Raw genomic sequence first — 22158 nt, forward strand, 5'->3', positions numbered from 1 at the left:
CCAGGCCTTTGCACCTGCACAGAAATGGCCCTGTAAGAACTGTTTCACCCCACCTGTGCCCCTGGCATCGCCTCTTCCCCCACACCTTCCCAGAAAAAGCCTTTCCTAAACACTGGGACTCGGGTGTGTGTCACAGCACAGTCCCTGAGCTCTGCTGTGCAGGACAAGCTGAGCATCCTGCCCACACGGAGAGCAGCTCTCAGAGACAGCCCAGGACCCCTTTCCTCCCACAGAAAGTTGGGTCTTACTGTGGCCCCACTAACAAACCTCACCAGGCAGCTGGGGGGGCAGCTGCTCCATTTCCCAGAGCACTCACCTCGTGCCAGCCGGGAATTTTCTCTCTGCAGCCACAGACTTCCAGGTTCTCAGCACCAGAAGGGATGTTTGCTCAGAGGCCCCGTCCTCCCGTGCCCTGTACTCCCACAGGGAGCTCCTGTAACTCCCATTTTAGAGGGAAAGCCAAGTATATTTCCCAGAGGAATTCTCTCCCAAAGCCAGCTCTTACAGAAGGTAGTTTTAATCCAAGACCTGGCTCTTTCCCAGCTAAAGAGCCCTACAAAAAGCCTTCCCACGTGCCCAGAGCCAGCAAGGTACTGAAGTGCCCTGCTCTGCAGCAAAGGGGACCCTCTGTGTGCTGCCCCAGAGCCACAACCAACTCACCTCCCTGCTTCCTACACGGAGCAAAGGTGACCCAGCCTCCATCCGTGGCCAACCTCCAGCCTGGAGCCAGCACATCCCATTCACAGACACCACACTGGGGAAAGGAGCAGCCTGAGCAATTATTTGCTTTAGAGACAAAGCCGTGCTGTTCTTCCCTCCGTGGGAAGGTCCGGCGTGGCCGCGTGAGCCCCGTGGCACCGGCAGGCCACGTGCTGCGCGTCGCAGCAGGGAATCACGGCTGGATCCTTGGAATAATCTGCAACCGAGACGTTGTCGGCTGCAATGTCCTCCAGAGCTTGGGTGTAAGCCCTGCTGATCACGGGCAGCACTGCCTGGTACTCCCTGGATGCCACATCCAGAGGCTCCTGCTCCTGGATGTCGCGGTCCAGGTTGAAGATGAGGGGTGGTTGGTGATGCTCAGCCAGCCCTGTGCTCCCATCACAGGCCATCGCCCCTCCTAGGGAGGAAATGAGGGAAAAACCCTGGGGTTATGGGCTGCCCAGGGATCACCTCTGTGTTCCTCACAGCCCAGGCCTGTCCCAGCTCTTAGTCCAAGAGTGTTTCTGGGGCCAACAACCCCGGGGCTGCAGAGCTGGGTTGGCTCTTGCTTGAATTAACCTGAGTTGGTTTCCACCTGTATCTGTAGGGATCCAAGAATTCCAGAAGTTTTTTTCCCAGACTTTAGGATCTCTGGAAGGGACACGGTACCTGTGGTGTAAAAGGCCTTGTACTGAGCCAGCCTCAGCGCCTCGATCTCGCCGACCTTCCCAGCTGCCCCACTGTTGGGGTGGAGCAGAACCTGAAGGAAGGACAAAAAAGTGCCTGTCAGAACATGGCAGGGAAAACCTGCTCCACCTGTGCACCCATTTACAGCCACCATTCAGCCCCTGGACTGAGCAAGCAACAGAGTTTTGATTGCTGAAGGGTGGGATGGTGGCAGAAGAACCCAAGGAAACCCCAACATCTCCCTTTGCCTTCCTGGTTCTTCAGGATCCTCTGAATTTACCTCCCCAGACCAATTCTGCCAAGAAAGTGATCACAAAGGGGCAGAGGCTTTCAGCAGAGCAGGACAGAATATCATAGGATCATAGTTGGGGTTGGAAGGGACCTTAAAGACCATCTAGTTCCAACCTCCTGCCTTGGGCAGGGACACCTTCCACTAGCCCAGATTGCCCCAAGCCCCATCCAGCCTGGTCTTGGACATTTCCAGGGATCCAGGGGCAGCCACAGCTTCTCTGGGCAACCTGTGCCAGGGCCTCCCCACCCTCCCAAGGAAGAATTCCTTCCTAACATCTAACCTAAATCTCCCCTCTTTTCACGTAAACCCATTCCCCCTTGTCCTACCACGGAATGCCTGTGTAATATTTGGGAGCTGGGTGCTGTGTGTCACCCACTCCGCGGGTGCTCCAAGGGAGCCAAATCCCTGCCTGGAGCCAGGAGCCAGCCCCGAGCTGAGGGTGAGCTCATGCAGAGGCCACACGGGAAGGTGAGGTGCTGGAACATCATCCCGTGTCCGTCTCCGCCGCTGACTCACCCCGCTGTGCGAGGGCTCCCTTCCCTGACAACAGCACAGGGAACGGGCTGAGAAGGAAGGGAAGGAGGGAAGGGTGGGTCGAATCTCTCCCCCCCCCCCAATATTTAGAACACTTGATCCACAGAGGACAGCTGCTCTGGCACACGGGAGCGAGGAGACAAGTGAGCTGGACGGTCCAGCGGCTCCTCTGCTCAGATCAGATCTGCCGCGGAGCCAACGGCTTCACTGAGGGATGAGTCACTTGAGGTTTCCTCCCTGGGATTCGAGTTTAAAAGTGATTCAAGAAATTTCCACTGTGCTAAAAAATTAGAAACATCTGCTGGAGTTGTAGGCAGCTGTGGTGCCAAGTTTAGTAACAGCACTCACAGCTGATGAGCGTGGCAATGCCTTAGCAGGTGCCCGGCACAGAGCACCCAGATGTCCATCCCACAGTGCCCAGCACGGAGCATTCCAGCCCCCCTGGGCACCCAGAGATGTCCATCCTGTGCTGCCCAGTCTGGATGTGGCCACTGTCTTCAGGGCCCAGCTGGTACCTCATCCAAGAAATGCCAGGATTCAGGGTAGGGGGTGATTTCCAAATACTCTCAGTTTCCTTTATTGCCCTCCATTGCAAGGCAAATTTAAAAAAAAAAATCACCTTTTGGAACTTGGTTTAATATTTATGTTTTAGGGGAAAAAATAGAAGGGTGTAAAGTGGAAGAGGTGGTGCAGTGTGAGCTGCTGCAAGGAGGAACCTCTGCAGCAGAGTCCCCTTCTGCTGACACTCCCTGGTCAGGATAAAACAGCTCCAAAGCAGGAATCAGCAAATATTCAAGGCCCCCTGAAGCCAAAAATGGGAACTGAACCAATTAATCTGCCTCCAGCTTTAAAGCTTTGCCTACACCTTTAGCAGCACAGCTGGGATACTGCCAGCCCTGTGTCGGGGCACTCAAACTTCCCTTCCTACCAACAACCACATTCCTAAACCTCTTAAAACCCCTCACTAAGGAAATCTGTTATAATTTGCTGCATAATTAAGAAGCTTGTTTCGATTGAGCCCTTTCAAGAAACATTCCCAGGTCTGGAACTCTTCCATTAAGCTGTGACTTTGTTATAATAATAAATAAAAAACTAGAAAAAGGGGGTTGGGAAGCCTTTTCTCCCTAGAAAACCCATTGCCTGAACCCGGTGCAGTTGTGCATCCCTCTCCCATTCAGCCCTGACACCCAGCAAACCACTGCTCCCAGCAAACCATTGCTCCCAGCAAACCATCATTCCCAACAAACCATCACTCTCAGCAAACCACTGCTCCCAGCAAACCATCATTCCCAGTAAACCATCACTCTCAGCATGCCATCGCTCCCAGCAAACTATTGCTCCCAGTAAACCATCACTTCCAGCAAACCATTGCTGCCAGCAAACCATCATTCCCAGTAAACCCACCAGTCCCAGCAAACCATCATTCCCAGTAAACCCACCACTCCCAGCAAACCACTAGTCCCCCCCTCCCAGCACTGCACGTGCAGAGGAGGGTTAATCCCAAGGAACACAGCAGAGCACACTGGCCACATCCCATCCGCTTCCCTGCTTCATCTCCCAGTTCAGCAGAGGGTTCCATAAATACAAAGCAAATACCAAACCCCTGATGGACACAGAAAGCAAATCCAAGATCCCGCTGGGAGCTGGCTCACGGTGCTCGCAGGAGGGTGGACTTTAAAAGCAAAATCAGGATTTATCCATGAGACTGCTATTAAAGTGTCACTGGGGGGGTGGCTCTGCCTTACCTTGTGCCCCTCATCCGACCACCCGAAGAGAACTGGGGACACATCCAAGCCATCAAAGCGCCTGTTCGGGGGCAGCGCCGCCCCAGCCAGGGCCACCAGCGTGGGGAAGATGTCCAGGGTGCTGGGGAAAAGAGGTGGCTGCCATCAGTGCAAGGAGCAAGAATCCCTGGAGGGTCCCTCCCAGCCCAACCTGTGCCCCACTGCCCCTCGAAAATGCCTTGCAGGGGGGAAGCTGCTTCCCAGCACCCACCCCAACAACTGAAAAGGTTAAACCCGGCTTCCAGGGGCGGCTCAGGCCCTGGCAAGCCCCAGCTTCACGTGTCTCCCACCCCCAGCCGGCTGCTCGCCAGGCGCTGCGGGTTCAGCCAGGATGTGCCTCCCCCCGCGCCCGCGGGGCAGGGACAGGGGCACGGCGGGGCAGCCCCTCCTGAGCCCCCCGGGCACGGGGCAAGGCAGCGGGTCACCTGCGGAGAAACTGCAAGCGCAGGGAGTTTTCACGCCAGTGACAGCACATCCCGCCGCCCCAGGAAAACGCGGTCTTGGCTTTTGCGCGGAGCAGCGCGAGCGGGAGCGCCGGGATGGAACAGGAGCGCAAATCCCACCCGACCCCGACGGCGCTCCCACCGACAGCCCCCCGCGCCTGCAGGGCCTCAGACACAACCACTCGGGGCTCCCCCGGTGTGGGGGGACACGGGGAAGGTGACCCACAGTCCCCCTGGCTCCGTGGGGATGCACAGAGGGACAGTCGCTGCCTCCCTCCCTGCTGCCTGTGGCTCAAAGCAGAGCCTGGCCGTGGCAATTCCCCACCTTCCAGCACATCCCTGCCGTGTGGAGGTCGAGCACCATCGTTGCTGGAGTGGGAAGGGATCACCTGGCCCTGCTGCCAGCCCTTCACAGCCTGGGCACAGACTCCCCCTCCTCGGTCCCCCTCCTCCCACTGGGGACCGGACTCGACTCCAGTGGGATGGGGACATCCTGCTCGCAGTTCCCACATCCGACCCTCACCTCCCTCATCCAACAGGACACGAGTGTCCGTCCCCCCCATCACCAGGAGCACACCCCTCCCTCTCACAGACACAGTCACGGGGTGATCCCACACCTCTAAAGGGAACCAGCCGAAGCAGGGTGTCCCATGGCCCCAGGGGACAGCAGGACATCAGAGTGGCCAAGTGACACTTCTCAGCCCTGCCCTTCCTGGGGACAGGGCTGTGACACAGGAGCTGAGGAGCTGGCAGTGCTGAGTGGCGATGGGGACTCAACTCACACCCCTCTGGCTACAAAACCCCTGTGCTGGCAGCTCCAGGGGGGTCAGTTTGGGCAAGGAAATTCCTGGAGGAGGAGAAAGCACCAGGTCCCCAACCTGAGGGCACCAGGAGAGCACCACGGTCCTGCCATGGCAGTCCTGCCCCCACTACGATCCTGTCACTGTGTGTCTCCTGCCCAGAGCTGATGGCAGCCAAGTGGAGAGAAAAGAGCCCTGGGCTTAACAGCCCCCGGTTCTCCCATTCAACAAGTTTTAATTTAGCTGCTAAGAGACGGAGAGAACAAATAAGAACAAACACTGCTGCTCACGGAGCCGGGAGGCGCCCAAAGAAATCCTGGCTCCCCTCTGCATCCCTGCAGCACCTCGCCGGGGTCACACCAGGTCCCCCCAGAATGGCAGCTCACCTGGGCAGCATGCCCCGGGTCCCGTGGGTGCTCAGCACCCTCAGGATCTGGCCCCCAGCACGGTGCATGTGGATGCTTCCAGGGCTGGACCAAGCAGCCCCAGCACAGCTGATGGGACCTCTGGAAATCGTCACCTCATGAGGTCAAAGGACAGTGTGACTGAGCACAGAAGCAGTTGAAGATCCCCCCAGTCATAGGTAAATGTAACCCAAAGAAAGAGGCACGAAAAAGTAGGATTTTGGTCAAACTTGGCATCAAAGCAAAGGCCCCACTAGCAGGCACATCCCAGAAGCCAAGCTAGGGAAGCCGTGCTTAAGGGAAAGTGAAAGCCACACTGCCAACCCCTGTCCTGGCCAAGAGAGATTTAACAAATAGAGTTACCCCAGCACCCTGCTGCTGCCTGAACACCGGGGAAAAGGGCCCAGGCATCAGCAGCTCCCTGCCTGTGCCCCACAGGGCAGAGCTGTGTGGGGTGATGGACATCCCAACATCCTGGGCAGGACGTGCTGGGAGCACTGCCCTGCCAAGGTGATGAGCATCCTGGCATCCTGGGCACAATGTGGCAGGGAAGGCTGCCCTGCCCAGAGATGAGGGGGTGCAGGCAGCTGCAGGCAGCTGAACCAGCTCTCCTTGCACTCTGCCAGCTCGCCCAGCCCGCCCAGCCCCACGCCGCTGGCACAGCCAGGATGGTGCAATCTGCTTCTTCACCACCCTCCTGACCTACTTCTTCCATGCCCTACTTTGGGCTGGGGCAGGGAAGGGCAGAGGCACAGCGGGTGGCTCTGACAATTAAACGTAATTAAGAAAAGCCGACAAAGTAGTTTTTCTGCAGAAACCAGCGTGCAGGTGCAGGTCTGTGGCGGTGCATCAGCACTGCCCTGCTGGCTCCAGCTTCCCCTGCCCCTGGGCACACTCACCTCACTCACCTCCCTGCTCCCTGCTCCGGGGAGGACGTGGAGCCAAGAGGTCCTGCCCAGTCCTGGCAGGCTCTTTGCCCAGGTGGCAAAGGCTGTCAGTGTTTCCATAACCCCAGGGGCAGAGGAGGCTCATGTGGATGGATAACGCCTGCCCCTGCCCAGCCCCGGCTCTTCCTGGGGATCCCACCAGGCAGAGGTCCCTCTGGGTGTGCAGAGGGCTCCCAGCCACACCTGCACACAGGTTTCATCCCCTCCCCAGCTTTTTGGTCTTCCCCATCAACTGGGGGAATTTCAGCTTCCCTATTGCACGTGCTGATCTTTGGGGGATGTCCCCAAGGGTGACTCAGTGCAGAGAAAAGCCACCTGTCCTGACACACTGTGAGCACCAAGAAACTCCTGCCCTCCACATCCCTCCATGTCCCTCCACCTTCCCTGTCCATGAGCTCAGGCCATGGCTGGGACCAGTGGTGAAACCTTCCTGAGCTTGACCCATTGCTCGTGTCCCCCATGCTGGCTCTGTGCTGCCTCCTGAAGAGGGAGTGCCTCATCCCACACAGTTGGGCACAGCCCCTTGGCAATGCCAGGCTGTGCTGGGGGGATCCTGGCTGTGCTCTGACTCCTGGGGAGCTGCAGTCACTTTCCAAGCAGTGCAGCACAGCCCCTGCCTCTGCTGGATTTCCAGCTGTCCCACCTGCCAGACCAGAGCTGAGAAATGCAGGAGATAAGGTCTATGAGGAGATAACCTGGGCTTGAGAATTCCAGGGCTTGGAGGCAGGGCTGGAAGGGAGGCTGGTGGGACAGGGGGATGGGGACAGGCACTGACCCTGCAGGTGCTGCCCTGGCTGCCTGAGCAGGCAGGAGTTGGCAGCTCTGCCCCATGTTCTGTGGAGGGGAAGGGTTTGGAGGTGAATCCATGGGGTGCTACGTGCACCCCATCCCCTCTGCCAGACACCCATGACTCAGCTTATGGCTCAAACCTTCCCGTGTCTGCAAAAATCCAGCTCCCAGAGCTGCCCTCGGGCCACGTAAGGAGTGAGTGGCTCCAGCTTATCTCAAGGACCTTAGAAACACCCAACACCTCCCCAGGGCCCACCAGCCAGGACCTGCTTCCAGCAGCTGGGGTGTTCTTTCCCAATGCCCAGCCACGCCCTGGCCCCACCGCCCCGACCTCCGCCCCGACCTCCACCATGCTGTGCTCCAGGGATGAAAGGAGATGGGGCATCCCACCACAACTGCTGGAAAAGGAGGGATGCAAGGAGAGGCACAAGTCCCACATGGAGGGGTGCAGTTGCTGCCTGCAGAGGTGTAGTATTGCTGCAATAAGGACCCCCCCCCATGCCACCCTCCCCAGGGAGCCGAGGCCTGGGGGCAGCAGCCCTTCCCCTCTGCTCCTGCCGGATCCCGGCCCGGCCGCATCCTGCAGGGATTGCCAGCGCCATCTCCCCGGCCAGCCTTTCCCACAACCGCACCCTCCTCCACATAAAGCCATTCACAAACCACAAAGCCTGAGCCTGCTCCTTGGTGGGGAGAGAGAACATCGTCATCTTTTAATTATCGGGAGGCCCTCGGCCACCGCGGCCAGGAGGCACACGGAGCCCGGTGGCTGCTCACGCCAACCCACCAGCCTCACAAAAAGCCCTTTCAAACTCCTCTTTGCTGAAGCATTAAGTCTTGGGAGAGGACAAAAGTACAGTCTGGCACGAGGCACGGAATAACTAGTGCAGGCAGCTGCTGCTGCCAAAACCCAGGTGGTGACCTGGGGATGGTGGATCCTCCCAAAGGGGGTGGAGGGGCTGCCCTGCTCCCCGACGGGCTCTTACCTGAGCAGAGCACGGCTCGTACGCTTGGCAGGGACGTGGCCAGGCCAGTACACCACTGCTGGCACACGGTGCCCTCCTTCCCAGGTCGTTTGCTTTGCTGAGCTCCCGCCTGCAAGAGAACAGGGCAGCGCTCAGCACCCTGCTGAGATGGGAAACCTCCTGACCCCGGAGTTTCCCTGGCAAAGGAACCGTTCAGGGGTGTAAATTGCCCCAAAAGGAGGGTGATTTTGCTGGAGAGAATCTGGGTCAGGGGAGGGAGAAGAGTTACAGGAGTTTTTCAAAGAAACAGGGAAAGGGGGGGGGGAAAGGGGCTCAGTTTGGCACTGCTTTGTGTTTCTCCAGCAAGTGATGAGAAATGCAGCTGCTGCCGGAGCCGTCGCATTTCCATCCACTTTTGATGTCAGGTGAGAAAATGGAGCAGGCAGGAAATGTAGGAATTTGTTCCAGGGACTGCTGCCCTCAGCGAGGTACAGCACTGACAGCCCCCCCTCTCCCCCGCCTGCTGGAAACCTGCCTCATTAAAAATACCATCCTGCTAATAACCCTCCTGTCAGCTAATGAACCTGATCCATCATTTCCCTGACAGCACCCAAAGCACCCTTGCTCTGCCCTTGGGTTTGAGATGCTCTGCATGGCACGGGGAAGCTGCCCAGTCCCTTCCTCCACCTGGAGTGCTGCACACAGGGATGGGGGTGCTGAGCACCAAAACGCAAGGACTGAGTATCTAAACGGGTGGAAGTGTGTTGGAGAGCCTCTCTCTGCCTTGGCTGCAGCCCAAAGTGCCCCAGGCAGCTGAGGCGGGGGAAGGGGCTGGGAATGGGGCAAACAGAAAATCCCAACGCGATTCACCGAGCAAACTTCCCAGGAGCAGCCTTTGTCCTGCGCCTTTCAGCGTGCACATGGCAACGGCGCTCGCCCAAAGCCATTTCCTCCGGGCACAGCCAAGAGAGGCACGGCCACCCCGCACTCCTCTGAGCCCCTGTGCCGGTCCCCAGCCCAGCCCAGCCTCTCCAGGAGTCACTCCCTGATCCGACAGGCTGATGCACCCACAGGGACACACAGGGCATGGATGCTGCAGTGCTGGTGCCACAGGGGCTAGTCCTAGTTTCTGACCCTGCTGCCCGTTCTGCTGGCACATCCTCAGTCTCTCCCCTTCCCCATCTAAACTTTTGGTGTTTCCCCCCAGAGGACATCTCCTTGGGGCCTCCAGAGTGGGACACAGCCAGCACTGGGATCTCTTGTGGCTATTGGAAACGTAACAGTGCTTCTAACACACATCATGTATGTCTAAAGTGAGGTGCCTCCCCTGCCATCAGACACCCCAGGAAACCACAGCAATTACAGCAGTTAATATCAATCCCCATCTCTGCACACATATTAAATAACTCGTCCTCCTGGATGCATTTCCACAGCTTTTCCATGCATGGTCAGGGGGCTCTGGCAGGACAGCAGAGTGGGGGAACCCCCTCCAGCCACCCCAGTGCCTCTGGCTGGTCAGGACATTGGAGCAGCCCACAAATGAGCTCACGTTAACACTTTTGGGCAGTAAATGGGGCTGAAACACCCAAACCCAACCAGGGAATTTTCTCCAGGGTGGGGATGATGCAGCCCTGTTGCTGTGGGGACTTTCCAGGCTTTCCAGGAAAGCTGAACTGTGCATTCCCGTGGCGGGATGAAAACCTTGGTCCCACCACACACAGCAGGTCCTCAGCACAGGGACACCAGGTCTAGAGGCTCCCAAACCTGTCTCAAAACATGCCCAGTATCACGTCCCCAAAATGTGTATCTCTATCCCAGTATCCCCCCTCGCTGGGCTCTTGGCCACAAGGTGGGAAACAAGTTTTTGGGGTGGGCTGAGGGCTGTGGGAAGCTCCCCAGCCAGAGAAAGGGGCAGCACATATGGATATGTTGCTTTCTCTCAGTGAGGACCAACTCCAGTTACCACCTGATATCAATGGAAAACACCCCTGGAATTTGGGTTGGAGCCTAAAAGGAAACACCAAGCTACGTGAAACACGGAAAGCTCGGAGCAGCCTGTCCTCCCTTGCCCTCCCCACTCCTCGGGGGCTTTTCTGTGCTGGGGGATGATTCCCTTGGGATGGGACGGCCAAGCATCCCACCCCAGCAGCACCCAGGGGCAGGTGTTTGTGGTGCCAGCCCTGCCAGCAGCAGCCCCGTAACGCCGGGCTGGCTTTCCAAACATCCGTGCAACAGCCAGCCCAGGGATTTCCGAAGTCATCCTTCCAGCCGGTGTTTACAGCCAGCTCCGAGTGCCCTGCCAGCCCGACCTCCTCCCCAGCCTCGGCCACGGGCAGGATCCGGGTGTTTTCCCAGGGCGGCGAGGGGCTGGAAAAGGGGCCGTGTTTTCCTCACCCTGTTCCCGAACGCCCGCACTGCCTGTACCATCTGCTCCGGCTTGTGACCGGCGGTTGCTCAAGAGCAACCCGGGTTTGTTTACTAGAAAATTAAGGTTACGGATTTCATTCCCGGGGCCAGCCCGGCCAGCCAGCCAGAGGAGGAAGGGCTCTGGGAACGGGAATGGGAACGGGAACAGGCGAGCCAGCCCGCCGGCAGCGCTTGCCCAGGGAAGTGGCCACGGTCGCATGGCCTGGGTGTCAGGAAGCGGAGGAGGGATGAGGCGCTCCCGCCCCGCTGACCCCGGGGCATGGGGGGAACCGAGCCTGGCACGTTACGCTGCGTAACACAAGCAGAAGTGGGAAACGCCTGACTCATGAATGTTTTCTGGCCGAAATAAACCCACCGAGCAGATGGTTTGGCCGGAAAAGGAGGAAAGATGGAAAAAAAAAAAAAAATTAAAAACACACACCCCAAGAAAACGGCGGAGAGAAAGAAAAGCAAAGTCCCCGGGGCGCGGGGAGGGTGCTGGGCAGGATGGGGCTTGGGGCTACAAGACCCTGCTGGAGCTGATGGCAACATCCAGTCCCCGAACCAGCACCAGTCACCTCAAGTTCTGGGGTAACAGGGACCCCATCCCTCCACCCTCCCAGGAGCGGTTTTAGGGGAAAACTTGACTGTTCTGGGGTGTGTTCAAGCCCAGGGCAGCAGCCAGGGAAAGGCTGGGGGTGGAATGCTCCCCACGTCCCCCTCGATGGGCAATGAAGGGATTTGTGGAGCACCACCCCTGCACCCCTGGGGACTGGCAGACCTCCCCCTCCCAACTCTGCCAGGTTACCTCGCTGCCTCTGCCAGGCCCCCACGAACGGCCCCAGGCGTCCTGCCAGCTCACACTTCTGTGCCCAGGGGCCATTGTCACCTGCAAGAGAAAGAAATGTCTCCATGAGTGACACCAGGACCCAGAGGGTGGGAGGGGACACCTCCACAGTGGGGCGGTGGGCAAGGACAAGTCACCCTTCCATCCCTCCTTCCCATCCCTGTGATGCCTCCCCACACGGGCAAGAGCAGCAGGATGATTGATTTTGATCTCTAACAGTTTGTTTCCAAGGGATGAGTCCTGGGGGAGGGGGTGAAGGGGAGCGGCTGCCACCAGCTTTGGGCGCTAATGAGCGGCAGAGCGGTTCCTGTCGTCAGGAGCAAGACATCCTCATTAGGGAGGCTGCTCAAAGAGAGCGGATTTGGGCTTCTTAATGAGCGAGGATTTATGGCTTAATTAGGCACGGCCCCGCCGGTTCAGCCCCGCGGCCGAAGGGGGGTGGCAGGGCGGGCACCCCACTGAGTGGCCACAGCACCCTGGGACCCCCATCCCTACGAGGGGACTGCTCCCTGTCCGTGGAGCAGCGGGAGCATCGAGGGCAGGGCACAAACACAGGTCCTGCCCCCAGACCCACCTCCACGCCGGGGCTGGTGTGGGGCAGTCACCAGTGTCACCCCCAGCTCCGCAGCCGCTTTTCCTGCCGTACCTGTGAACCACAGCAGCGTGTTGCCCTTCCCGTGGCTGTCGGCCACCTCCTTTATCCGTCCCACCAGGGCATCCATCTCGCTCAGGGAGGCTCCGTAGATGCCCCTGCCCGAGGGGGGGCCTGGCTGGGGGTCCCACAGCGGGACGTGCATGTGGGCCAGAGCCAGGTAGAGGAAGAAGGGGCGTCCACTCTCGCTGCACAGGAGAGAGAGGGAGAGTGTTCAGCCCTCAGGGCAAGGCAGTGGCAGGAGGTCATTGGGGTGGTGGCACTGCCAAGCCTGGGGACACAGACCGGTGGCCCTTCCACAGCTCCTGGGAGAAAAACACCCTATGTGCATTCAGCTGGCTGCAAACCCTTGGAGGGGGGGATGCTTGGCCTCTGCTCCCACTTAAACCTCTCCCTGTGGCCCCCCTCATTGTCAACTGTCCTCCTCTTTGGGACAGACTCGCCCCTTCCTCCATCTCCACTGGTCAAACACCCCGCGCTGGTGCATCCCAGGCACCCACCCACTCCCTCCCCTCCTTCAGGGGCCCATTTCGGCCCTTTGTTCCCCTCTCCAGCAAGTGCCTGGAGATCTGACAGTGATGGGCAGAGGATGAGCCACAGCAGGACACCCACACCAACCCCAGGCACGGCCTTGGCACTGCCAAGCAGCCCAGGACAGGGAGCGCGGCACGTTCGCCCGCCGTGCGCTGCCCCACTGCCTGCTCACTCCTAAATCATCAGAGGACATGTCCTGTTTGCTTGTTTACAGCTATATTTATCTCCTCCAGCGAGTCCTGCTCTTCCTCAGGGACCTCCGAGGGGAAGGGTGGGATGGCCAGCGGCGGGGAGGGGCCGGATCCCGGGGACGTGTCCCAGCCCGCGCACGCGCCCGGCTCCGGCCGCCCCATCACTGCCTCCAGAAAGCTTTCGGGGCCCCTCTGACGTGTGTTTCGGCATTTCCTTCCTTTACCCGTCACCTGGGATGGAAAATGAGTAAAACCCATCCCACCTGGAGCTGCCCCGTCCTCCCCCACGGCACTGGAGCCCTGCAAAGGGCTGTGCACAGCCCCTTGCAAAAGCTGTGAGAGACCTTTTCCCACGGGATGCCAGAGACTCTGGAGCAGGGAAAGCCGCTTTCCCCAGCTTGCATCCCACCACTCCAGCATCCAGATGAACTCATGGCTGCGGTGTTCAGCTGAACATCCCACTTGCTTATCACAAGGACACCTCAGAATTGTCCCAGATGGAGATAGCTGAGGACAGGAGTCCCTGACTTTTGCTCCCACGCTCGCTGTGCTCGAGCAGTGCCACCTCTCACCGTCACAAATTGCTCAACCTTGACACGACTGGTTAAAAAAACACCGAGATGGCAAATCCGGTGTTCTTTTGTTGCCCTGTAATGAGTGAGTCAGGCAGGGGAAAACTGGAATAAGCCATCAAAGGGAAGGAGAGAAAAGGCAGGCACCTGCTTAATCCTGTTCTCCGTGAACGCAGATAACCCCAGAACACTTCTGGGAGTTTAAAGGTTTTTCCTATTAAACTGGAGCTCACACACTTGGTTTCACAGCCAAACAGCATCCTGGAAGCCCAGAGGGCTTGGACAGGAGGGGGGATTGCTGCTGTCCCACAGCCCAGAGCCTGAGTACCCTCAGCATCCTGACCACTATAGATATTGTGCAACAAAACCACACCCAGATTTATAAGGAGCCATTCCCCACAGGCTGCTCCCTGCCCAGCCTTTTGTTCATCCCCATCACACAAACCTAACCCCCAGGACCCCACTACTGTGGCCCTTCTGTGGGTCTGTGCTATCCCTGGATGCAGACATGGGATGGGCTGGGACTGCCCGGCAGCGCTTCCTCTCCTCGCACTGCAGGGAGGCATTTTGCAAAGTCACAGCTCGTAATCCGCCAATAATGGGGATTAAAGTTACACAACCCATCCCCAGGACTCGGCCGTCATTTGGAGGAGCCACTTTGCTCCTGAGGAACGAGCACACCCGGGCACCTCGTGTCCTGTGAGCCCGGGGGAGGCAGAGCTTGAAGCCCAGGGATCTTGGAGTGCTTTATCCTCAAAATAGATTGAACTCCTCGCACAGGGCAGGTTCAAACCCCTCTGGGTGCTGTTCTGGTCCCACTGCCAGAGCTGCCATGGGCACCCATTTCAGCATCTCTCCCACACCCCTGCCAGCACTTCATACCCAGGGAGGCACCTCCACTGCCCCGCTGCCACTGCAGAGATGGAGGGATGGAGGACGGATGGAAGGAGGACAGACAGATGGAGGAGAGGGATGACAACATTTCCCTCCCTCCGATGCCCACTAGCCAGGACCCTGCTGTACATTCGCCCCAGGAAGGAGGCACAGCCCAGCTCAAATGCTCTGACCTGCCTCATAAATGGTGGTTTTACAAACACCGTGTCCCCTCACCTGGCCCGCCGGATGAACCGCGCCGCCTCCTCCGCGTAGCGCGTGGCCAGGCTGCCGAGGGCCACGGGCTGCTGGACGATGGTGACGTTCTCAAAGAGAGGAAGAGCGACCTCGGTGTAACAGTCCTTCCTCGCCACCCTGCTGGGAAGAGTCACCAAACACTTGTAAACGGAGTAGGGACCGGTGTGGGAGCAGGCACGGAGCCTGGAGGTTTTCCTGGCCTTCCCAACCTGCACCCTGCTGTGGGGTGCACAGGGGTCAAACTGGGTACATGGAGTATGAGGGGAGGTGACCACAGCAAAGGGCAGCTCTCGGGGCTGGGGACACTGATGCAAATCCCCACCTCCCTGTGCCAGCACTCGAATCCCTCACGGCCCCGTACCTGGCAGCCGCGCCGTGCCGCGGGCAGGGTGGGCAGGGTGGCACGTTGTACCCAGGGGTGTCCGTGCAGCCCATGTCGTGGCTGTAGGGGATCCCAAAGTAGTAGTCGAAGCCTGAGAGGCGAGCGAGGGTGTCAGCGGGGTCAAGGTGACCGCAGGGCCCTCAGCTCGCCCCCGCTGGCACAGCCTTACCGCGGGAGTTGGGGTGATGGCGGCCGTGGTGTCCCAGGTGCCACTTGCCTGCATGGAAGCCACAGAACATCATTTCAGAGGTTACACAGCCACAGCCATCACCCACGAAGTGCCCACAGCGCTGGGGGTTTTAATCTTGCTACAAGAAAGGTTCCTTGTTTGTGCTGGCTGCGTTTCCAGAATGCCGTCTATTTTTGCAGAAACCCAGAAAAAAATGCATAAGGTATCCCATGCCTGTGCAAAGCGAGTGTTTCCAGCCTTAAAAGGCTCTTTCATGTGTTTGTGTTCTGAGCAGACGGCTTTCTAACCCCCCCTAAACAGCCAGCTTCACCCTCTGACCTCCGGCACACGCTTGCTCCCACCGAATGCACCGATCCAAGAGGGAGAACTCCAAAAACTGTGGGGCAATGGTGAAACCGAGGGATTTTCTGCCAGCACGACCTGTGCACCAGCAGGAGCTGCAGGTGCAAAGGGCTTGTGCTGGCTGGGGGGACCCACGGTGACAGAAAGGTGCCCTAAATCACAGGGGCAGTGGCACCGACCGTGGCGTGGGATGCAGGATGGCAGAGCTGCCGAGCACAGTCGTGTTTGCTCAGGAAAACCCAGCACATTCCTTGTGAGGTGAAGCAATTAGAGCTTAAATGGAGAAGTCTGGATTTTCAGGCAGCATCATGTGTTTGTAAAGGAAGATTTTAATCTTGGGATTACGTAATCCAAGGGAGATGTGTGAAATCCCTCTCATGTGATCCTTTAGACTCTCCTTTCACTGCCAGCGCTCCAATTAAGTACCTGCAGCCACCCCCCTGCAAGGGATGGACACGGGTGTCTTTGCCACCCCTTGTCACCCCCCCCCCCAGCCCCGGCTGCCCCCTTGGCATTTTGGGCATTACCTATAGCCCCTGTGCTGTACCCAGCCTCCCGCAGGACCTCAGCCAGGGTGGTCTCGTTCAGGGGGAGGCCGCCGACCGACGTGATGGCGAAGTTGTGGGTGACCCCGTTGCGCACCCCGAGGCGCCCCGTGAGCAGCGAGGCGCGGGACGGGGAGCAAGTGGATGCGGCTGAGTGGAAATCCACGAACCTGGAAGGTTAAAGGACCCTTTGCTCACAAGGCCCTGCGTGCTCTAACGCTGCCCCATCCCTCCCTGCTCCCCTGCATGCATCCCCTTCTGCCCCAGGGATGAGGGTTGGGAGTGGGGGATGAAGCTCGCAGGTCTCACAGGGATGGATGGACCTGCACTGGTCTCTGGCAGCCCTCCCCGTGCACCCAAACCCACATCCATTAAATCCCTGCCAGTCCCATGGGAGTGAATTCCCCTTTGTTGCAGGACAGAGTAACCAGGGATGCTAGGAGAGGGCAAGGAAGGGGGACAGACATTACCTTGTCCCTTCGGCAGCCAATTGATCCAAGTGCGGGGTCTCCTTGGTCTCTGCCCAGTTGGCCCCGAGGTCCCCCCAGCCCACATCATCTGCCAGGATGACGATGAAGTTGGGCTGCCCATACACCCCACGGGGAGCCCAGAGTCCCACCAGCACCACGGCGAGCACCAGCACTGCCCGTGGGGACGGGGTCCCCATGGTGCCACACGTCCCCTCCCACCCACACTGCGGCACTGGCGGCTTCCTCTTCCCCAGACTCCCTCCCCTGAGTCCCTGTGGATCCAGCTGAGCTCTCCACAGGCCCTTGCAGCGATGCCAATGTCCCCTCCTCAGTTGGTCCTGTGGGGCCGGGGGTCTGGGTTTGCTCCCTTGGCTGCCGACCGAGCTGCGACACCTCCTCCGTCTTTCACACCCAAGCACAGCTGATATTCCCGAAATCGGCGCCAGCAAAGGTGTTATTCTTAGAAGTCAAAAACACCCTTTGAAGTCACTGTCACCCTATTTATATCTTTCCTTCCTTCCTGGTAAATATCTAATTAGACACCAAACCAAAGCGGTATTTTCCCCTCCAGGAGCGGTTTGATCTGCGGCAGCGGCTCCTCTCCCCTCACCACGGCCCAGGGGGGTGTTTATGTCCAACAAACGGCTCCTTCCCTGAAGACTGAGCCCCTCAGCCTGGCCTTCAGGTGGAGAAACAACTGCTGGGGCTGTGTCAGTCCATCCTTCTCCTCACACGGCTACAGCATCCCCTGTGCAAGAGAAACCAGCCGCAGTCAGGACGTGCCCAGTGCTCCTGCACCCCGGCCCGGGGCAGGACGCCTTCTCCACACGCCGAGGCTTTGCCTTTGAAGTTGTATTTTTTGCTGCCTGGCTCACGATGGCTCAGCTGGAAAGGGCTGGGAATAACCAGGGCCCCTTTCCCACATCCATGGCTGGGGCGGGGATGGTTTCCCGTGCGCCTGCCGTCCCCGGGAGCAGCGCTGCTCCCTCCCGCCCTGCCAAGGGCTGTCTCCCGAGCATTGCAGGGTGCACAGCACTACAGTGGGGGCCATGCAGGGCACTGCCTTCATTTGTGACAACTGACAAGTGTCTGAAGCTCATTTTCCAAATTTAGTTCTGCTCCTGCTGCCCCACTGCTGCCAGTGCACCGGAATAGGCAGTGCAGCCCAGCTGCCAGAGGGAGCTGCTCCCAGAGACAGGGATGCAGGAATCCAGACAAACCCAGAGGCAACAAACCCCAGGAATACCCAGGCTTACAGGATTAAGCGAATCTGGCTGCTTAGGGCAGGATTTGGCCTCCAGTGGTGGAGAGGTTCAAGGATAAACCCCCCAAAGACCGACGGCAGAGCTGGAGCTGTGCAACACGACCCCTTGAGCACAAAGTTATGGCCAAAGGGAGATGAAGTGGCAGAGATCTGCCAAAACCCCACTGAGTCCTGTGCCAGGAGCTCTGCACCAGCCCATGGGGATGGTGTGGGGACCTATGCCTGGGCTGGGGACAACCAGGACCCAGTTTAGGCCAGCACTGCAGCAGCTGTCCCCAGTTGGTACCAACAAGCTTGGGAAAGGAACATGCCATGAAGGATGCAGCTCCCATGGGATGGTCAACACAGCCAAGCAAGACAACATCCATTAAGACAAACCATGAGGGTGAGTAGAGAAGGCAATACTGGGAAACAAAAGAGAAGGCAACAAGAGGCAGGAGAAGGAACAGGATGAGCCCCATCTGTAGGCCGAGAGGTTTGTGGCTTGCAAAGCAAATCATTCCCAGGTTTTGCTGTTCACATCCTTAAAAGCTTTGGGCTGTCTCTCGGATCAGCAGCTCCAGGGCTGTCAGTGTAGCACTGAAGTGATCAGGGATGTGACTCCATTCATAATTCATAGCTCACAGTGTTAATTTATGAAGCCTGGAGGCTCTTGGTACATCAGCTAATGGAGGTGGGATGTGGTGGGTTGTGGGGCTGAGCCATGGGAGAGGCTGCCCAGACCTGCTCCAACAAAGCCTATGAGCCCAGCTCCTGTTCTGCACCCTCCTGCAACCCCACAGCTTGTCCCTCCTGCTCCAAGAATCAAGATTAGGTATCTGGACATGTTTGATGGTACTAAATCGCTTTTGTTTTCCAAAAAAACTTCCCTTTACAATTTCTGTGGAAAGTCACTGGGATTTCTTCATAGATGGGCATCTGAAGGGAGCAGCCCTGCTTTGGTCCAACACCCCCTGCCCAGAGCCTGAGCCCAGCTGGGCCAAGGACAGCACAGAATTGAGCCACCAACTTCATAGGAACATCACGGACTAACCTGGGCATGGCCAGGGTGAGCCCAGTCCCATTTCTGCACCAAACCCCTCAAAGCATCCTCCATGCAGCACCATCCTGGACCCCATCCAATTCATGAGGGGTGGCCCTGCATCCCACAATGTGCACCTGCAGCCACTGGAAAAGCTGAGCAAACCCCAAGGGAGCCAAACCCATGTCCACCCACAAACCTCCGTCCCTTCCCTTTACTTTGGGGAGAGATGCCAGGGCTAACAATTTTCAAAGGACAGTCTCTTCTCCCTAAATTACAGGGAAAGTCATCCAGGGCTGAAATTTATGCATTAGCATCAGACAAAACATCTTGATCCCTGACGCTCAGAGGCTGTTTGAAGGAGAGGTGGAACCGTCCACATCCAGACCACATCCCAACCCTGGCAGGGCAGGAGGCCACCCCTTTGATGCAGGAGGCATCAAATCCATTGCCCTCTCCTCCAAGCCCTTTGGCAGGGTCTCCTCTCTGACCCTTTTTGGTTGGAATTCCCAGCTGAGTCTGGGCTGTGCCAGCTCTGCCCCTGTGCTGTGCAGTGCCCCGGCAGTGCCCAGGTGGATGCAGGAACTTCCCTGGGATAAGCCCTGGTGCCCATTCACTGCCACACCAGGACCTGCAGCATCTCTGTCCCCCTCCAGCTTTGCTACAGCCAGACACACCCAGAGCTGAAGGACCAACTTTTAGCTATTTTTGCAAAAAAACCAATGACTCAGAAGAGATTCCCCCGGGCTGACTATGGCGTGAACGCGGCTGTGGAGGCACCTCACCTCATGCCAAGCAGGAAATACTGCACAGGTGGTTACAGCTGGATGAGCCACCTGGGAGGAATCACTCCAAGGATCCAAGGCCTCGGGATAAATGGCATAAGCACCGTGCTGGGCATCGCTCTGAGTGCACAGGGCACACCTGGGCGTCACAGCACGCACCTTGTCCCAGGGCAGGATTAAACAAATAAGTAAAGAGCATTTTGCAAGCCACACAAGGCGGTTCACAGAAACTCGGGATAAGTCCAAACCAGACAAACCAGTTTAGAAAAGCCCCAAACCCTCTCCAATCAGGACACCCTGGGGTTGGCCCCGGGGGCAGAGGAGGGGAGATGCCTCTCCGGGATGTCACTGCTGGTGGTGCCACCGCGGTCACCCACCCGGCACTGGCAGTATCTGTCATGTATTTATTACACATTAACCAGAAAGTTTACAAATCTTGGGGCCAGCAAGATCATTTTCACATTTTTCACATTCTTTCACATTTTCACGCCTGCCTGGAGAGCAAAGCAGTGGCCGGAGCCCAGAAAAACCTGACGCCCTTTGAAGCACGTCCAGCTGTGCCGTCCCCCGCTGGCACCCGGGGCTCACACCCCACCCGGGGTGTCACAGCTCTGATCTCCTGCCCAAACCCACACTGATGGCCCCGTTCTCCTGCTGGAAGTCGCAGCAGGCATCCCCATCCTGGCTGCAAGGAGCAGGGAGATAAGGACACATCAGGGGATGAGAAATTCAAACTGGAGCAGGCACCCACTGTTATCAAGGACCACTCCAGGGGCTCCCAGCATTGCCCCTTGAGCCAGCCAGGGGCAGGGAAACTGAGGCAGGAGAGCAGAAGTGATGGCTCAGGTTGTGCACTGACCCCATGGCTGCAAAGTGATGCAGGATGGGGACACATCCCCATGGTGTGGCTCCTGACACTGACCCTGACCCCGCTGACAATGCCCAACCACAGCCTGGAGGGGATGGATATTGAGACAGACAGGCTTTCAAAGGGGAGAAAATAAACAAACAAAATAAAAAATCTATGTTTTCTTTGCAAATTAAACTTGCACAGATTTTATGCTTGATTCAAGCACAGAGAAGGGCAGCAGGTGCCTCGTGAGGGGTTTATCCATGGGGCAGAGGGTACAGGAGCTCTGTGCCTGCTCCATTGGGCCTCCTCAGTCCTAACATGTTTACCAGCTAAGCTCCATTCCTGGTACAACTGTCCTGACAATGCTCTGAACAGAGTCAGGACTTTATTCCAGGAAGAGGTTTTCTGCTGGAATAGTTTATACTAGTTCCCCTAACAGAATAAAGCAGCACCGACAAAAACATACTTCTGCAGATTTACCAGGATTTCTGCCAGCTCCTGGGACAGGAGAATGTTTTTCACCCATCTCGCTGCTGGGTCTTTCAGAGAAAACATTTCACATGCCGAGCAGGGCCGGGCAAACCCCGGCAGAATAAATGAACTGGAAGTCCCGGAGCCATCCGGCGGCGCAGCTCAGGGGCCCGCGCTCCCCTTCCCTCCGCAGCCCGCCCTGCTTCCCAGCTCCCGCCTGATTTATGCCCACCGACAGGAGGCTCGCTCTGCTTCCCTGGGGATTACAGAGCTCTCCAACACCAGCCACGCTCCCGGGCTGCAAAAGTCCCCGGGATGATGGAGAAGCACGTCCCGGTGCCAGCGCTGCCAGGGATGGGACGGACCCACAAGGGATGTGCCGGGGCAAAGAACCCTGGCAAGACACAGCCAAGCCAAGCAGCAGGGAAATCCCTCCAAAGTGGGCGAGCAACTCAGGAGGAAAAGGATTTTACAGCAGGGCTGGGAAGCCCTGAACTGGAGAGCCTGCAGCCACCATCCCCCTTCCCCCCACAGGGCCCCTCCAGTCCCCATCGCTCCCCGAAGCCTTGTTGCTCTTGGAAGGCCAAGAGGAAAGAAATGAGAAGGTGAGGCAGAGACAGATGCAAAGGACTGACAAGAAATACCAAGGAGTAAATCGCTTTGGGTTTTTCATGCCAGAGATATTTGCATTCTTATTTCTCCCCTGGAGGCACAAACCTCTTTTGTTGTCCCATAACCACTTGCACTGTCGATGCCAGGAAGAATTTCAGCATGGGGAGGGTGACCCATTTCCAAGGAAAAGCCTGTATAACGGGGATATCAGCTCTGCAAGACCAGAGGGGTGGTCACCCTTTATCTGTGCCCCTGAAAGGCAAGATATGGATAAAGTGCAACCACCTCAGAGGAACCTCAGGTTTCCTTGGAAGAAGGGGTTTTCCTGTGGGACAGGGTGATAGGAGGTTCCCAAGGACACACAGGACACAGTCTCATGGCCCAGTATTTGGATTTCAGCCTGTTTAGGGACTGTGAGGAGTGAAGCTGCTGGAATATCCCTCCAGCACTTGCTGGAGGCAGTGGCTCTTGGACCAGCATTGCTGTGAGAAACCAGTAGCAGCTTTCCCAAAGTTCCCAAACGAAAGCAGTAGCTAGTTTGCCTCATTT

General features: G+C 57.8%; 1 protein-coding gene across 2 annotated transcripts; it reads right to left on the reverse strand.

Moving 5' to 3' along the window:
* Positions 1-105: 105 nt before the first annotated feature.
* ARSG (arylsulfatase G) lies at positions 106-22002 on the reverse strand. 2 transcript variants are annotated; one of them, XM_051797302.1, is made up of 12 exons: positions 21715-22002; positions 16604-17351; positions 16116-16303; positions 15226-15273; positions 15036-15147; positions 14654-14791; positions 12241-12434; positions 11556-11636; positions 8363-8471; positions 3958-4078; positions 1369-1459; positions 106-1117 (listed from the first exon to the last, which is right to left on the reverse strand). In XM_051797302.1, exons 2-12 carry the CDS (start codon positions 16798-16800, stop codon positions 789-791), a joined length of 1608 nt encoding a protein of 535 aa, XP_051653262.1. In that variant the 5' UTR covers positions 16801-17351; positions 21715-22002; the 3' UTR covers positions 106-788. The 2 variants fall into 2 exon arrangements, with proteins under 2 accessions (XP_051653262.1, XP_051653261.1); XM_051797301.1 differs by lacking the exon at positions 21715-22002 and adding an exon at positions 19674-19914.
* Positions 22003-22158: the final 156 nt, after the last annotated feature.

Source organism: Manacus candei, unplaced genomic scaffold (genome assembly GCF_025592945.1).
Source record: "Manacus candei isolate 608988 ecotype Guabito, Panama unplaced genomic scaffold, ASM2559294v1 h1tg000047l, whole genome shotgun sequence".
NCBI classification, from domain to species: Eukaryota; Metazoa; Chordata; class Aves; order Passeriformes; family Pipridae; genus Manacus; species Manacus candei.

What these genes read in the sequence shown, in the direction of transcription:
- ARSG (XM_051797302.1), bottom strand. Translation starts at nt 16,800, where the DNA reads ATGGGGACCCCGTCCCCACGGGCAGTGCTGGTGCTCGCCGTGGTGCTG. An exon ending in CCATCACCCCAACTCCCGCG is followed by an intron (nt 15,148 to 15,225) that starts GTAAGGCTGTGC and finishes CTCGCCTCTCAG; the next exon opens with GCTTCGACTACTACTTTGGG. An exon ending in CAAGGCCTTTTACACCACAG is followed by an intron (nt 1,118 to 1,368) that starts GTACCGTGTCCC and finishes TTTCCTCCCTAG; the next exon opens with GAGGGGCGATGGCCTGTGAT.